Raw genomic sequence first — 17,969 nt, 5'->3', positions numbered from 1 at the left:
GCAACATTTTGAATTCATTTTTTTTTCTTCCTTGTTTGAGGCTGTGCAAGATAACCAAAGGGATGGTTTGAAGATGCAAATATTAACATCCTTTGGGCTTCTCCCAGGGTGAGTTTTAGGACTCTTTTGGAAAACCATGCTTGGTGGAAATGTTTTGAGAGAGCCTGCCCTCCCTGCATACTTTCAGGAATGGATCTGTGATCAAAATCCTAGATTCCTTTCGTATCCTGATGAAGGAAGATGTGATGACCCAGGGCATGGCACAAAGGCAACACAGTCAGACAAGCAATAAGAGTCCCTTATTTGTTCCCAATGTCCAGGTTACCTTCTGGCTGGAGAAAAATTATCCCAGGAACAGCCTTTGGCTGCAGAAAATTAAGTCCAAAACATGAGCAACACAAACTGTAATTTAAAGTCCAAACAAACCAAACTGCAGTAATTAGTTTGGCAGAGCAGAAGCAAGAATCTCAGGCTTGAAGGCACGGCAAAACTCACACAGTTGGGAAGATAAGCCACAACAACACAGGATAAAGTCATGTTTGCTCCCAGCAGCTGCCACACACAGCCTGCCTTTCTTATCAACTGTCTTCCCAGCTGTGGCTAATGAAGGGAATCAGGGCCCTTTCCTCCCACATAAGCCACACAAGTAACATTGCTCCCTTCTTCATTCCTCCCTGCGTGCCCTCGGATGAAGAGGGGGTGGGCCTGGGTCTTCCTCTGAACTCCCTCTCCCTTGTTCTACCTCTCTCCTGCTCTGCCCAGCCGGACTTTGCTCTTCCCAGTTTCCTCCATAGCCAACGGAGCCACACTCCCATTCCCTATCAGCTGTCTGGCTTCCTCCTCGGATTCAGACTCCCACAGGCATTGTAGTAATAAAGGTAGCCCTTGAATTACAATAATTCATTTAATGACTGTTCACAGTTTACAACGGGACTGAAAAAACTGACTTACAGACTTCTTTCACACTTATGACTTATAGCATCCCTGTGGTCATGTGATCAAAATTCAGATGCTTGGCAAGTGACTCGTACTCATGACGGTTACAGTGTCCCTGGGTCACGTGATTCCCTGTTGTGACCTTCTGACAAGCAAAGTCAACAGGGAAGCCGGATTCACTTAACAACCGGGGGACTCACTTATCAACAATCAACCAATGGAACGAAAGTTGCCTTCAGAAGTTTGTGGGAGAGCCATCATTTGAGACCTTCAAGAAGAGATTGAACTGCCATTTATCAGAAATGGTGTAGGGTCTCCCACTTGGGTGGGGTGGGGGGGTTGGACTAGATGATCTACAAGGTTCCTTCCAACTCTGATTATCTGTTTATCTGTTCAACTGCACTGATTCACTTAAAAACCTGTGACAAGAACTGGGGCAAAATTCACTAAACCAATGTCTCAGTTGTGGATGTAGGTCAAGGACTACCTGCAGTGTTTGCTAGCAGCAGTTGCTCTTCTGTCCTAAGGACCAGCCCATAGATTTCCACTGCTCTGCTCTCCTCTGCCTTCTGTACATTCCACGCGTCGGGCACTGGACCCAGCTGTTCCTCCTCTTCCTCATCAGCCACCTCCAAACCTGGGGGCTATTGACTCTCCATCTGAGGGATAACAGACAGCCCAGGCTCTGCCTCTGCCTCTGCCCACCCTCTCTCCCTCTCCCTCTCCCTCCTCCCCCCCTCTCTCTCACCGCAGGCTAACAAGTTTGTCCAGCGGGGAGATGAATAGTTGTCCATTCATCTCCCACCCCCACCTGCCTTTTATCACCAGAGCTAGATTGGGGCCTCATTAGCAGCAGTGGCTCTTCCATCCCAAGGACCAGCCGATAGATTTCCACTGCTCTCCTCTCCTTTGATTCTGTACATTCCATGCATCAGTCACTGGACTCAGCTGTTCCTCCTCCTCATCAGCCACTTCCAGACCTGGGGGCTGTTGACTCTCCATCTGAGGGCTGACGGATGGCCAAGGCTCCGCCTCTGTCTCTCTCTCTCTGCCTACTCCATTCCCTCTTCCCCCTCAGAGCTCCCAGGTTGCCTTGATGCTGATCTTGACTCCCACGCTTCCTCCTCCTCCTCCTCTGATTTGGCTGCTGGAGAGGCTGTCGGCCTACAGGCCACAGCAGCACACATCCCAGGGAGTGTCATGTTTTGGTTAGGACATCAGGGCACACCCCCTACTCACTCTGAAGCCCCTACTTCATCCGTGAGTGTTTCCTTAACTCATTTGCGCATTTCCTAGAATCGTGAAGCCAAGGAAGACCTGCGCCTTTGGAAAGAAGCTACCCACAGATGCGGCTTCTATGCCCACTTTGGTCCTGCGCATCTTTTAGCCTTGGGATCTCAAACACAGCACCTCCCTAATTCCCTCCTGTAACCTGTCGGTCTGCCACAATGCGCGAGAAACATCAAAAAGTCACTTATGAAGCCTATGTTGACCTACTCTTTCCAAGCCAGTTCTGTTCTGTCTCCTCTCGTCTCCTTACTTACTGAAATTTTGGTGAATATATAGATAAACAAGTAGAGAATTGCAAGGAAGATCTGAATCCTTTTGCCACCAAACCGTCTCTGCAAATACTCTGGCATGGTTGTAACCTGGGAAGGACGAAAAGGATGACATCTTTTACCAAACCGTAGCTTTGATTTGTTGGGGATATCTTGAATTTTATACAAAACAGCCTAGGAGACGAATTATTTCACACCCTTCTTCTACCTCTCAAATCTTCAACCTCCCCAGCAAACGAAGCCCCCGTTAGCCCCTATTTGGGTTGGCTTTTAATGCCTTGCTAGCTACCCCAAGACACTCTGGAAAGTGGGTGGCCAAATACACTGATTAAAATAATTACAGGAAATCCTTGACTTGCAATGGTTTATTTAGGAACCAATCAAAGTTACAACAGCACTGAAAAAGTGACTTTGGACCATTTTTCACATTTATGACCGTTGCAGCATCCCATAGTTATGTGATCAAAATCCGGATGCATGGCAGCTGGTTCATATTTATCATTTATGTAGCATCCTGGGGTCACCTTTTGACAAGCAAAATCAACGGGGGAAGCCAGCCTTCACTTAACAGCTGGATTACTCACTTAACAACCGAAATGATTCACTTGACAATGGTGGCTAGAAAGATCGTAAAATGAGACAAAATTCACTTAACAAATGTTTCACTTATAGCAACATAAATTTGGGGCTCTATTATGGTGATACGTGGAGGATTATCTCTGTAATTAAACACCAGTCCCTATTGGGAGCTACAGTATGAAGCCTCCTGGAGTGCTGGAAAAGAGAAGGAAGGAGAGCTAAGGAAAAATACATTGTGGGCATGTTCCAATAATCCTCCTGTGCTACTGACTATGCCAACCACAGTCCCTTCCCCACCCCCACCCCAGCTGCAAAGCAGCCTGCAGAAAACACAGCCCTATAAATCCCTTAATCTAAGGGGTTTTTTATTATTATTATCCTTATACAAGGAGAAAGACCACTTGTGACATTAGGAGCGGGCCAAATGCCCCCTTAGCTAGCGTGCATAACTAGCAATTCTCAAATGAATTTCAACTAGGAGGCTGAAGGAGAGAGGCAGCTCCACCACTGTTTTACACCCCATTTGCTTCCTCTAGGAAATAGATAGAAAACCCAGTGAGCTTGGAAAACAGAGCTAAATGCTGGAAGGCGCTGACGGTTGGTGCACGAGGAGGAGAAAGTAGGTACTTCAAATTTTCTAGAGGGAGCAAATGGGGTGTAAAACAGAGGTAGACCTGTTTTTCTTTCAGCCTACTAGTTGGAATTCATTTGAGAATTGCTAGTTATGCACACCAGCTAAGGGGGCATTTGGCCCGTTACTAATTTCACAAGTGGTCTTTCTCCTTGTGTAATAAAAACTTAGAGTAAGGACTGGTCAATCCCCAGGCTGAAGGGTTTACAGTCCAGGTGTGAAGGACAGTGGTGTGGGAAGCCCCTCCCCCCTCCACTCTGAGCTTCTCATCGTTGGCAACTTTAAGATGTAGGAAGTTCAACTGCCTTTGTTCCTCTCGTCCTTCCCCTTTTGTTCAGAGGTGATATTTAGCAGGTTCTGACCGGTTCTGGAGAACCGGTAGTAGAAATTTTGAGTAGTTCGTAGAACCGGCAAATGCTACCTCTGACTGGCCCCGCCAACCCCATCTCTTCTCTGCCTCCCATTGAGTCCCAGCTGATCGGCTGGGTCTCCTTTGGTTACTCTGCACAGGAGAAGGGAGCTGGAAAGCAGGTTAGGGGGGTGGGGAGGGAAGGGGGATTTTGCAGTATCCTTCCCCTGCCACTCCCACTAAGCCACGCCCACAGAACCGGTAGTAAAAGTTTTTGAATCCCATCACTGATTTTGTTCCTGTTTTCCATCCCTTTCCTTCCTCTCTTCCTTCTCCTTTTGTTCCTCTCTTCCTTCCAATGGTGGGATTCAATTTTTTTTACTACCAGTCCTGTGGGCGTGGCTTGGTGGGCGTGGTGTGGTGTGGCTTGGCTTGGTGGGTGTGGCTTGGTGGGCGTGGCCAGGGAAGGTTACTGCAAAATCCCCAATCCCTCCCCACCCCACTAACCTGCTATCCAGCTCCGTTCTCCTGTGCAGGGCAACCAAAGGAGACCCAGCCAATCAGCTGGGACTCAATGGGAAGCAGAGAAGAGATGGGGTTAGCGGGGCCAGTCAGAGGCGGGATTGGCCAGTTCTCCAAACCACTCAAAATTTTCGCTACCGGTTCTCCAGAACTGGCCAGAACCGGCTGAATGCCACTTCTGACATTATGGAATATAAGCCACCTTGGGGGCCTCTAAAGATGCTAAGACCCAGGGGTGCATGAAGATGTGCGCTCAGGAACTGACAGTGCCCGGTCTTGCCAGCGGAGCAAAGAGGCTGAGAGATGCCCTTGCTCAAAGCGCTTTAAGAAAGGAAGGAAGGACTAAAAAAAAACAAAACCTTTTTTTTAAAGTGTTTAATGATGTTTTGTCTTGTTTGTTTCTTGTTAGAATTAATAAAATGTGTTTCAAAAAAAAAAAGAAAGGAAGGAAGGCATTTCCAGCCCCTTTGGACAGGGAGCCAAACCCCAGAGGCTCTGCCCTATGGCCTGGCTGCACAAGGCCCTTCTCGGGTGAAGGTAAAGGCGGAAGAAAGGGCAGGTGCGATCGAAAAGGGCTCGACTCTCCAGGAGAGCAGAGGAGAGCTTTCTGGGCGCTGACTTACTTACCCCGCTTGCAAGGTAGATGGGAACGAACAGCCACGCCAGCACCAGGACACAAAACATCCCCTGAGGAGAGACCACAGAGCCATTAGGGAGACGGAAGACCCCTCCCTCCGAAAATCTGCAGATAACAGATTAACAGAGTTGGAAGGGACCTTGTAGGTCATCTAGTCCAACCCCTTGCCCAAGCAGGAGACCCTACACCATTTCTGACAGATGGCAGGCCACTTTCTTCTTGAAAGCCTCCAGTGATGAAGCTCCCAGGGCTTCTGTTCCATGGGTTGATGGTTCTCACTGTCTGAAAATTCCTCCTTATTTCCAGGTTGAATCTCTCTCCTTGTTCAGTTTCCATCCATTATTCCTTGTCTGGCCTTCGGGTGCTTTGGAAAATAGCTTGACCCCTTCCTCCTCTCTGGAGCAGCCCCTCAAACACTGGACAATTGCTATCACTTACCTCCAGAAGTTGTGGGCGCTTTTAAGAAGAGACTGGACAGCCACTTGTTTGAAAAGGGATAGAATCTCCTGCTTGTGCAGGGGGCTGGACTAGAAGACCTCCAAGGTCCCTTCCAACACCGTTATTCTGTCTCAGCGTTCCATTTACTTGTCTCTATACTCCGGGTGTGCAAAGACTGACTCAATCCAAGATGCCTCTAGCCAGGCACCAGAGCTGGGAGGAAGGAGCATCAGCTCTTCACACAAAAGACGCAACACTTTTGCGGACTTCTTTAAACAGCTCCTGGGAAAGTTTGGTCTCCTTCAATCAGTCAGATCAGGCCCAGGAAATAGAGAGATGAACCTGCAGGTTAGAGGAAAACTTTGCCCCCTGCCCTGTGCCAGCCAGGATAAAAGGGACCATAAAAATGATACTCACATTCCATTCATAGGCCGTGGCAGCAATTCCAGAAGCCGCCCCAGAGCCAGCCAAGCCGATGAAATGCCCGCTGCCAACATTACTGGCAAACAGGGAAGCTCCCACCTGTGAAAAGGAAATCGGGGATCGGTGAGAATCTGGAGTGCCTTCTTTCTTCCTTTTTTTTAATTTTAAGCCTTTACTGAAATTTGAAACGTTAAAATACAAGTAAGCCCTAAAATATATATATATTTGTACAATTCTCCATCATTCTTTGACAGTACTAAAAATCTTAGCTATATTCAAACATTTTCATACATTTCTAATTAATCATATACATATACATGTTTATATCTTATTCTGATCTATCCACTTCATATTCCTACTATCTATCCATTGATATCAGTTATCCCAAATTGAGTAATATTCTGAGTCTTCCTTATTGTTTAATTCTAGTTTGTCCATTTCTGCACAATCGACATTTTTTTTTATTACTAAACAATCTGTTGGTATAGTAGCAATTTTCCAAGATTGTGCAAGTGCAATTCTCGCTGCTGTGGTGATGTGTAAGATCAAATATTTAATCTTTTTAGGATATGTTCCCTTAATAATCCCCTATAGAAACAGTTCTGGCTTCAATTCTATTCGGCAGTGTATAATTTCTTTTAACCATTTTTGTATTTTGATCCAGTATTTTTTAATTTCCGGGCAAAGCCACCATACATGGAAAAAGCTACCTTGCACCTGTTTACATTTCCAGCAATTAGGGTTTAAATTTGGATATATTTTTGCAAGTCTTGTTGGGGCTAAATGACAATGATAAAACATCTTGTATTGGAGCACCTTCTAAACCTGCCATTTGAGTGCAAAACCTGCCATTTGAGTGCAAAACCTGCCATGAAGGGGTTCTGCATCACCTGTCCTGACCCAAGACCCAATTTCTCCTTTGGGATGCCTATCCTGACACTAAAAAAGAAAAACTAAACTAATTTTTGTTTTTAAAAACAAAACTAGCTACGTAGCAAACTTTAAAAACCAATACAACACCCAATGCCGACAGATAAAGGCAGAATGCACAAATTACCACTGCAAGCAAGAGGAAAACCTCCTACGTACAATATCCACTCACGCCTTCTACAATTTTGTTAACACCAAACTTAAAGTATCAAGAACCATCCCACCCCTAAAAGGACCAAATGGGAAAGACTGCAATGATGAAGCTGTGAAGGCCAATCTCTTCAACACATTCTTCAGTTCAGTCTTTGTAAACAGCAATGGTTCATGCCCCACATTTCCTAGTCGTATCACAACTATCTGTAATAACGTACTACATATTGACATTACAGAAGATAACTAGAAAAGGCACTACGAAACCTAAAACCATCCCTATCTATTGGCCCAGATGGAACATGCGCATACTTCTTAAAAAAGCTCTCCTCTGCCATAGCGGAACCCCTAAGGATTATATATGAGATATCATTCAGAACCAGCTCCTTTCCAACCCTATGGTCCTTAGCTACGGTCATCCCTATCTTCAAAAAAGGTGACCCCCAGCCTGGTTGAAAACTACAGACCAATCTCACTGTGTTGTGTCACGTGCAAAATCATGGAATCAATCATTAACCAATTCATCACTCTCCACTTAGAGTCAAACAACCTACTCTCCAAAAAACAATTTGGTTTCAGGAAAAAATTGTCCTGCAATCTACAACTCCTACACTGCAAAAACATATGGACTACTCTACTCGACCAGGGTAAAGCTATAGATGCAATTTACATAGACTTCTGCAAAGCCTTTGATTCAGTGGTACACGACAAACTACTGTTAAAACTAAACTCTTACAGCATTTCTGGATCCCTCCATAAGTGGATTACTGCATTTCTGTCAAACAGGCAACAAATAGTGTTGAGGTAATTCCCCGTTAGGAGAATGAGCGCATACAGGGAGACGTATTTGAGAGTAGTGTTTGAATAATACACACACAGCACACAGATACACTGTACAGTAAATGTAGGTTTTTACTTCCAGAAACGTGTAAGCAAAGTTCAAGCTAAGGAGTCCAAAATCATTCACAGGTAAGATCAGTCAGTTTTCAATCCAGGGATAATCCAATAACAAATTCCAATGTCAAAAACAGTTCAGTATCAGACTTACATCAAATCCAGTAATATCAGTCAATTAGGAAAAATGGAGGAACGGCAATACTCTCCAACAGAAGGAAACAGAGACTCACTCAGACACACTCTGAATAACTCAGGTTTCTGGCTCCATCTCATGGCCATTTGCAGAACCACACCCAATTGCAGTTTTTGCATTCCCTTAAGAGACAGTATTAAAATGTCTATCCTGGTTTATATATTTCCAATCCAAATACCTGTTAGGTGGCTTATATTCCTAACAAATAGTAAAAATAGGGAGCACTGTATCAAACCCTGCTCCAGTTAATAGCGGTGTCCACCAAGGTAGCATTCTAGGACCCACACTCTTTATATTCTATATAAATGACCTTTGCGATCACCTTATAAGCAACTGCGTCCTCTTCATAGATGATGTAAAGCTATTCAACACCACTGGCAATGCTACTGTCCTTCAAAGCAACCTTGATTATGTGTCTGAATGGTCAAACATCTGGCAACTCCAAATCTCGACCAACAAATGCTCTGTGCTACACATTGGTCAAAAAAATCAGTACACCAAATATGAAATAGGCAGATATGACCTCATTGATTATCCTCACTCTGTCAAGGACCTTGGAGTTCTCATATCAAATGACCTAAGCGCCAGAGCTCAGTACAAGAGCATTGCCAAAAAGGCATTAAGAGTTGTAAATCTAATCTTACGAAGCTTCTCCTCCGGAAATATTGAATTGCTAACTAGAGCATACAAAACTTTTGCCAGACCAATACTCGAATACAGCTCATCAGTCTGGAATCTGCACTGCATATTGGACATTAATACAATTGAGTGAGTCCAGAAGTATTTAATGAGAAGAGTACTACACTCCCCTACTCAGAACAGAATACCCTATATCACCAGGCTTGAGATTTTGGGCTTGGACAACCTAGAACTATGCTGCCTATGGTTAGACTTAAGCGTAGCACACAAAATTATCTGCTACAATGTCCTACCAGTTAATGACTACTTCAGCTTCAACTGCAACAATACAAGAGCACACAACAGATACAAACTCAATGTAAACCACTTCAAACTTGATTGTAGAAAGTACAACTTCAGCAACAGAGTGGTCAATGCCTGGAATGCACTACCTGACTCTGTTCTTACATCCTCTAACCCCCACTCCTTTAACCTCAAACTAACCACTTTTGACCTCACTCCATTCCTAAGAGGTCTGTAAGGGATTTGTATAAGTACACCATTGTGCCTACCGTCCCTGTCCTATTGTCCCCATTTATTCGTACCTATTTCCTGTATTCTTACTCATGCTTATACTTATATCTATTATCTTGTAAGCGATTGACAAATCAAATAAATCAAATGAATAAATAAATAAAACTATAGGACAGAGAGGTCTCCAAACTTGGCAACTTTTAGACTTGTGGATTTCAACTCCCAGAGTTGAAGTCCACAAGTTTTCATTGTATCAGGGGATATTGAAAGCTAAAAATTCTTTAACAGATTAACAGAGTTGGAAGGGGCCTTGTAGGTCATCTAGTCCAATCCCCCCACCCAAGCAGGAGACACTACACCATTTCTGACAAATGACAGTCCAATCTCTTCTTGAAAATCTCAAGTGATGAAGCTCCCACAACTTCCAAAGGCAGAGTCTGTTCCACTGGTTGATTGTTCTGCCAGAAAATTTCTCCTTATTTCTAGGTTGAATCTCTCCTTGATCAGCCCAATCCTCTCTGTGGCAGCCCCTCAAATATTGGAACATTGCTATCATGTCTCCCCTGGTCCTTCCCTTCCCTAAACTAGACATGCCTGGTTTCTGCAACCATTCAACGTATGTTTTAGCCTCCAGTCCCCTCATCATCCTGGTTGCTTTTCTTTCCACTCTTTCTAGTTGCCAAGTTTGGAGACCTGCTAGAGGAGAAGCTGACACTCTCACTGCTGTTCCTTAAATTCCCAGGCAAGTTCAGACAACCTGGCCTTTGGCAGCATCTTGTCTATCAACAAGAGAGGCTTCTCCGGCTCCTTCAGACTTCACTGGCTGAGGAATTCTGGGAGTTGAAGTCCACAAGTCTTAAAGTAGCCAAGGTTGAAGACCCCTGGTCTGGGTGATTTAGGGCTGGGTGTGGAAGGAAATTGTCAGTGGCCAGAAACCCAAACCAGTTGGCCCTTTCAAAGTACCTTGTTGTAATGGTGAAGACACCAGGCTAGAAACTTAGAGATGGTGAGTTCTAGTCCTGACTCAGATAGCTCACCTTGGGCCAGCTCTAGGCAGAAGAAGATGATGATAGGAAACAAAACATTGTAGACAAGCTAAAGTTGGAGATAACCTACCGGCCACCAAACCATCTCGCCTCCAGCAAGGAAGTAACCCTTGACGGTGCTTCGCTTTGTCTTCCACATGGACTGAAATATTAAAAGACAAATGACTTTATTGGCTGAGAATATGAAGGATTCCACAAATTACAATTCACCCACCCACCCATAACAAACAGGCAAGTAGGAGCAAATATGGGTGTCAGTGTTCTAAATAACAACCTCCAAGGAAAAAGACCCCAAGAATATCATCTTCCCAAAGACCCATTTAATTTAGAGATGTCATATTGGCACATCTGGGGAAAACTCAAATCTGAAAGTTCCAGGTTTTCCCTAGCCCAAAGAAAACCCAAAATCCAGCCCCTACACCCAATAGTTCATCACATGGTCCAATCATTACTTTGTTCCATCTGGAGTCTGTCCCCAGTCACTCCCCTCCAGGTGCAGGGTGACATGTCCTTGACTTTCTGAGAAAGGAATGTTGTTATGAGAAACCTTCCACTGCTCCTTGAAATCCCCTTCTCGAATTCCCCGACACTGAACGTGGCAGCTCAGAAGCCTCAAAGAAAAATGGCTTCCAAGCTGACAATGGGAAGGGTCCCATTTCACCCTGGGGCAAATTCCTGGGGTTTCCTGTTTTGGGGATGTTGAAAGAGACACAGGAAGAAGAAGAAGGCCTCCGAATCAAGGTTCTACAGTACACCTTCAGCTTGCTGGTTGAGCATTTCCTACTGTCAAGTACCCGTACCCGGTGTTGAGACAGATGATTTTAATTCATGGAAAAATGCCCATCAAAAAACCAGTTTTTGTTAGATGTTGTGCCAAGTTGGGCCACAGAGCTACAACTGATAAGATGCTTCGGGTAGAGGGATGGGCACCTGGCATTTTGCTGGTTTCCTTGCAGAGTGATGGGGCAGAGTTCTTTGGCAAGAGAATCCCTTAGAAGAGGAGTCTCCAGCCTCGGCCATTTTAAGACTTGTGGACTTCCACTCCCAGAATTCTGAGGTATCAGCGCTGCAAAAATCAGTCGTCTAAATCAGGGCTCTCCAATCATGACAACTTTAAGACTTGTGGACTTCAACTCCCAGAATTCCTCAGCCAGCGGAGTTCTGTGGGTGTGGCTAGGTGGGCATGGCCATGTGACTGGGTGGGCATGGCTGCTTCTTCTTCTTCTTCTTCTTCTTTTGCAGCACCCACCCTCCCACATCCTTTTTTTGGCCTCCTGGGCCTCAGGGAAGCCTCCCGAGAGCCCGTTTTTGCTCCCAGGAGGTTTCTCTGAGGCCCAGGAGGCAAAAAATGGAGCGCATGGAGGGCCGCACAGCACCCCTTCCGCATGCCCCTTTTGCCTCCTGGGCCTCAGGGAAGCCTCCTGGGCAAAGCAGTAAGACGGTGAGGGGCATCCTGGCATAGCTGATCATTGGAACAGCTGATTGTTGAGAGGGGAAAAAAAAAAAGAAATACTGGTTTGGCCAAACAGTAGCATTTTTTTTTACTACTGGTTCACATGAACTGGGCTGAACCGGTAGAATACCACTACTGAAGCAGGATCCACCCCTCTTGGTAGCCTTGTTGTGTACCAAAGTCCTGTGAAGTTGGCAGCCTCGCAGAGCCCAAAGAGCGTAGCCTTGACCCAGCCAGTAGTGCAAACAAGTGAGCCAGGAGCCATGAAACTATGTGATAATGCGATTGTGGTCTTTGCCCAGGCTCCAGGCCAAGTGGGTGGCCCTGACCTGGAAGAGGGTGCCCGGAGAAACGAGAGACTTCCTGGATTCCCCTGATCAAGGGCAAGGATCCTATCTCGCACAACTCTGCAAGATGTTGAACTAAAGTTGAACTACAAGGCTGGCCAGATGATGAACAATGCCACAAAAATGTCAAAGTCTGCCTTTCACAGCAGAAACTGTGAGATGTTTAGCAAGTGTTAGTCTCTGCAAACCACGTGGTGTGGGAAAAGACTATGCCTGACCCAGGATCTGGCCACAAAAGTTGTGAAGTGGGACACTAATGCATTTACAGAATATATTTTGCAGAATAGAATAGAATAGAATAGAATAGAATAGAATAGAATAGAATAGAATAGAATAGAATAGAATAGAATAAGGGAAGGGAAGGAATGGGAATAGAATAGAATAGAATAGAATAGAATAGAATAGAATAGAATAGAATAGAATAGAATAGAATAGCTGGAAGGGACCTTGGGGGTCTTCTAGTCTAGCCCCCCGCTCAAGCAGGAGACCCTATACCATTTCAGACAAGTGGCTGTTTAGGCTCTTTAAAACCACCAGTGTTGGAGCACCCATGATTTCTGGTGGCAAGCGGTTCCACTGGTTAATTGTCCTCACTGTTAGGAAATTTCCCCTTCATTCCAGGTTGCTTCTTTTTTGGGGGTTAGTTTCCATCTATTGCTTCTTGTCCTGCCCTCTGGCGCTTTGGAGAATAATTTGACTCCCTCTTCTTTCTGGTAGTCCCTCAAATACTGAAATACTGCTATCATGTCACCCTTAATTCTTCTTTCCTTTAGACTAGCCAGGATAGATTTTGTGGACTTTGGATAATTCTGGTCATAGGTTAAGCCATTCTTTATTCTTGGCCTGATCCAAGAGAACAGAAGTTGTGAATGCTCCAACATCGGAAGTTTTTTTTTAAAAAGTTATTGGATAACCACTTGTCTGAAGTGGTGTAGGGTTTCCTGCCTAGGCTGGGGGTTGGACTAGAAGACCTTTGGGGTCCCTTCCAACTCTGTTATTCTATTCTAACAGTAGCTGCTGTAATGTGTCCTCCAGAGCAGGAACAAACCACAGATCTAACCCCTGAGCTGCTGTCCAGCTTCCACGGAGAGTTTGTCCACCACCATTCGCTCCTATAAAAGAGCCATCTCAGGTGGGCCTCAGGTGGAGAGGGAGGAACACCCCAGGTACACTCCTCTCCTGCAGACCGAGGTGGCCCCACAGGACTTTGTCCCCAGAGCTGGCGCCAAAAGTGGCAGAAAAGGGAGACCGCGAAGCACATTGAGAGCAATCCAATGAATCGCACTCCAGGTTAGTTGACTGAGAATTCAGATCAATTAAATTACATTTCGATTTGCATCCTCCCTTGGCCCATCTCCCTTTCTTGGAACGTAGCCTCTGCTCTATGTCAAGAAAGGTCGAGAGCAAAACTGGATGTGTTCCCCCAGTTGAGGAGCAGGAACTCAGGCTACTCCAGGGAGCTGAAAAAAAGTCAATCTGGCGGCCACGGAGGTGCCGTTGAAGCCACCATCCGCGAATGCCCTGAATTGCCCTCCCCCCCCAAAAAGCCCTCCAGAGCTCAGGAAAAGGATGGGCTTATAGCTCTATTCAAGTCCAGGCAGTCACCAGGAGTTAACAATGGCTCTAAACCACACACACACACACACACACACACGCACACACACACACACCCCTCTTAAGGATGAGTGGTTTCTAGCTGCTTCCTTCGTGTCCCCGGGGGATTTGCTAGTAAAGATTTAGCAGCAAAAAGCAATTGAACCGCAATGCACCTTGGATGAGTTCAACCTACAGCCCCTGCATAACCTTTAACACACAACCCCCTCCGCAAACACAAATCATCCATTTGGAAAATCCCCGGCTTAAGTGAGCTTACGATGCCACAAACTCCCTCCCACCGCAGGGCTGCCCAGCTGACAAAGGGCCAGGACAGGGCCAGCCCTCCCTGTGAGAAGGTTGCCCTGGAAGACACAGCTGGATCAGGTCTTACACAGGAGCCTTCCAGATATCAGCTAGATTTACGAAGCTAATAAAAACAGACCAAACTATGGGATGCTGTGTCTCTAGAAAGACCCTCAAATCCACCACCTGTGCTTGGCTCCTAAGGAGAACTAAAAAATGCACAACAAAGAATGTTCTGTCTGCGCCAATTCTGGAAGCTCAAACTACCCAAGGAGCTGCTGATCCAGTTCTACAGAAGAATGATGGAGTCTGTCATCTGCACCTCTATAACTGTCTGGTTTGGTTCTGCAACCCAACAGGACAGACACAGACTTCAGAGGATAATTAGGACTGCAGAAAAAACAATTACTATCAACCTGCCTTCAATCGAGGGCCTGTATGCTGCACAAGTCAAAAAGAGGGCTGTAAAAATATTTACAGACCCCTCACATCCCAGACACAAACTCTTTCAACTCCTTCCCTCAAAACAACCCTATAGACCCCTGCACACCAGAATAACTAGACACAAGAACAGTTTTTTTCCCAAACGCCATCCCTCTGTTAAACAAATAATTCCCTCAACACTGTCCAACTATTTACAAAGTCTGCACTGCTATTACTGTTAATCTTCTCGTCACTCCTTATCGCCCATCCCCTCCCACTTGTGACTGGAGGACTGTAACTTTGTCGCTTGTATCCTTACGATTTATATTGATTGTTTCCTAGTATGATTTGATTGCTTGTTGTCCCCTTTGTTATACCTTATGATTCTTGATTCTTCACGAATGTATGTTTTCTTTTATGTACACTGAGAGCATTTGCACCAAGACAAATTTCTTGTGTGTCCAATCACACTTGGCCAATAAAGAATTCTATTCTGTTTTGTTCTATTCTATTCTATTCTATTCTATTCTATTCTATTCCATTCCATTCCATTCCATTCCATATTCTATTCTATTCTCCTTCCTCCATTCTATTCTATTCTATTCTATTCCATTCCATTCCATTCCATTCCATTCCATTCCATTCCATTCCATTCCATTCTATTCTATTCTATTTTATTCTATTCCATTCCATTCCATTCTATTCTATTCTATTCTATTTTATTCTATTCCATTCCATTCCATTCTATTCTATTCTAACCATTACATTTGGGGGCTCTCCCTCCCTGAAACCGCCTGCAGAGCCCAATGGATCTTTCCGCCCCGCGTGCCCAGCCGATGCCCGAGAGGCAGCCCTCCTTACCCACAGGCCCACAGCCAACACAAAGATGAAGTACAAAACCAGGACAATGATATCCACAGCCTCCAAGGTCCGCTGGGGGAAGGCAGTCCAGCTGCTGTGGGGTGGAGACGGGGGGACGGTACCACTCGGCTCCATCGCTGCTGCTCGTCCTGACTGCCAGCTGCCTCGCCTGCCCTAGCGCGTGGATCTGCGGGGACACGAAAGAGAAGGAGCAAGTCGGATCCCCTTCTTCTTTGGGGAAAGGCAGCTCTGTCCCGGCGCTCCTGCTCTGGGTTTGAGTCCAGCAGGAGTTCTGTTTGTTCGCTACAGCAAGGGGAGGGAGAGAGAAAAAAAGTGATTGTGACAGATTCTAAATTAGACCGACTGGCTAAAGTGATGCAAAGGTCACTCTATTTGCTTTTGGTTAGCTTTGTTTGCTTTCTAATCCCGCAAGAGAGAGAGAAAGAGAAAAAAATAACAGAGCCAGGAGAATGGGCCCATTGTTGGCATGTTGAGGCAGAATGCCTCGGTTCTACTGTTCACACCCCTGGAGCTCAGTTGCACTGGATCAAATGCAATCTGTAGATCGGGCTAAGCAGCAAGACGCCGAGGCAACCATAGCTGTAGGAAGCCACAGAAGTTTCTCTGCTCTGTCCCCACCGACAGCCAAGGACACTTCCTCTTCTGCGTTAGTCAAGTCTCTGGGGCTGGCTTTTTAGATGCAATGACCAGCTGGAACATAGAACCGGTGGTGGGATTCAAATAATTTAACAACTGGTTCTCTGCTCTAAGGAGTTCTTCTGACAACCAGTTCGCCAAACTGCTCAGAAAGTTAAAACACTGGTTCTCCTGAACTGGTGAGAACTGGCTGAATCCCACCACTGCCTAGAACCCTCACATTGGATGAGGTCCAGAAGTGGTATTCAGCCGGTTCTGGGCAGTTCTGGAGAACCAGTAGTGGAAATTTGGAGTCTTTCGGAGAACCGGCCAATCCCACCTCTGACTGGGCCCACCAACCCCATCTCTTCTCTGCCTCCCATTGAGTCCCAGCTGATTGGCTGGGTCTCCTTTGGTTGCCCTGCACAGGAGAACGGAGCTGGAAAGCAGGTTAGTGGGATGGGGGGGGGAAGGGGGATTTTGCAGTATCCTTCCCCTGCCACTCCCACCAAGCCACGACCACAGAACCAGTAGTAAAAAAAATTGAATCCCACCACTGATGGGGATCTAGAGCTCATCAGGTGCGACCACTTCACAGGGCAGGAATTAAAACACCCCCCCGAACCGCCCGCTGAGTACCTCCAATGCAAGGGACTTCATCCACCCCCACCCCATTCTGGACCATTGGTCCCCCAGTCCTGAATTGCTGCAACTGAAGGGTAGACAATACTGGATTAACAAACCCAGGTCTGTTTCTCAGAGATGGCGTCATGCAAAGGAGTGCCAAGAGCTACGGTGGAGAGTCAGCCCCCAAGCACTCGAAGCAACAACAAAAACTTCATCCAAACATTTAGCAAACTTCTTCCCTCGCTGGCTTACCTTCAGTTAGGAGAGGAAAACATGGAGCTTTTCCCTAAAGTAAATATTTTGCAAAGAGGTTGGGATCCAGGGAGAAAGTCTAGCTGTTGAGATACCGTTCCTTCTTTGTGCTGGAACCAGGCTGGTGAAACTGCCGGAAGAGAGGTCCCACTTCCACCGCAAGCAGTTGTCTTATCTGCTGAGTCCAAGGCTGGGAACAGAAGTCTCAGAAAATAAGTTTCGGGAGGCTACTCCTGTTCCCAACACCTTGTGTTGTGTTGTGTTGTGTTGTGTTGTGTGGGAGTTTTCTGAGAGCAGACAAACAAGTTTCTCTCTCCAGCTGAAGGAGGTACTTGGAGGGTGAGGCTGGAAGGCAACTCATCCACCTTGCACATTGATGCAATTTTCTTTCTCTCTCTCTCTCTCTTTCTCTCTGTGGCTTGCCTGGAACTGGAAGACGGGCCAGCTCCGTTACTCTGGAAGATTTCTGGAGGCTTTGCACCACAGGGCCGATCTGGAAATGTTCAGGAAGGGGCCAAGGAACACCAGAGCTTCAGGCGCGTTGCTGGCTGCTATGACAGAGGACAGAAAAATAGATTCCTTTGACTTGGGTCTCACTGAGGAAAATTACTGGCACAACCCTGCAGGATGGAGCTTTCCTGGGGCCAAAGACTGAGGGCTGGCAAGGGCTGCTCTAGTGATGGGGGGGAAAGGAAGGACTTTGGGGCTGATCTAGCCGGATCCTTCAACAGGTTTCAATTGAATAATGCAAAATTTTCTCTCCTGCAAAACCATCTCGTATCCCCCAAAGTTTGTGCCGTGTAACTTCAACAATAATAGAAAGCATTCTTCCATTTGAAGCTACTTTGGAGAATGAAGTTCCTTTCCGTCAGACACCATTTCACTCGTTTTTCATCTCCATCCAACAGAGATGTTTTGGGTTTTTTTTTTAAAAAAAAATATCTTGCCTGCAGCCATTTTTGCAGTTATTTGTTTGGCAGTGATGAAGAGGAGGGGAATTGGGTCAGAGTGGAGCCACTCCTGCCTGCC

The 17,969-nt window shown here is 46.0% G+C and overlaps 1 protein-coding gene across 3 annotated transcripts in view; it reads right to left on the bottom strand.

Annotated features, from left to right (window-relative positions):
• SLC5A11 (solute carrier family 5 member 11) overlaps positions 1–17,232 on the bottom strand; it is a 43,883-nt gene extending 26,651 nt beyond the window's left edge. Inside the window, exons 1-6 of one of the 3 annotated variants that reach the window (XM_026704089.2) lie at positions 16,941–17,232; positions 15,426–15,728; positions 10,513–10,584; positions 6,069–6,173; positions 5,204–5,263; positions 2,481–2,585 (exon numbers count right to left, since the gene is read on the bottom strand). In XM_026704089.2, coding sequence (XP_026559874.1) covers positions 2,481–2,585; positions 5,204–5,263; positions 6,069–6,173; positions 10,513–10,584; positions 15,426–15,560 — 477 coding nt within the window. In that variant the 5' untranslated portion in view covers positions 15,561–15,728; positions 16,941–17,232. Of the gene's footprint in view, positions 1–2,480; positions 2,586–5,203; positions 5,264–6,068; positions 6,174–10,512; positions 10,585–15,425; positions 15,729–15,949; positions 16,093–16,940 lie in introns of those variants that run through there. The other 2 variants (XM_026704090.2, XM_087912625.1) reach the window with 2 other exon arrangements.
• Between the last annotated feature and the right edge of the window lie 737 nt (positions 17,233–17,969).

The sequence above is a fragment of the Pseudonaja textilis genome, chromosome 14 (assembly GCF_049901715.1).
Source record: "Pseudonaja textilis isolate UNSWEBS1 chromosome 14, rPseTex1.2, whole genome shotgun sequence".
NCBI classification, from domain to species: Eukaryota; Metazoa; Chordata; class Lepidosauria; order Squamata; family Elapidae; genus Pseudonaja; species Pseudonaja textilis.
Note: the sequence above shows the minus strand (reverse complement) of the source record. Positions and strands in the feature narration are given on the sequence as shown.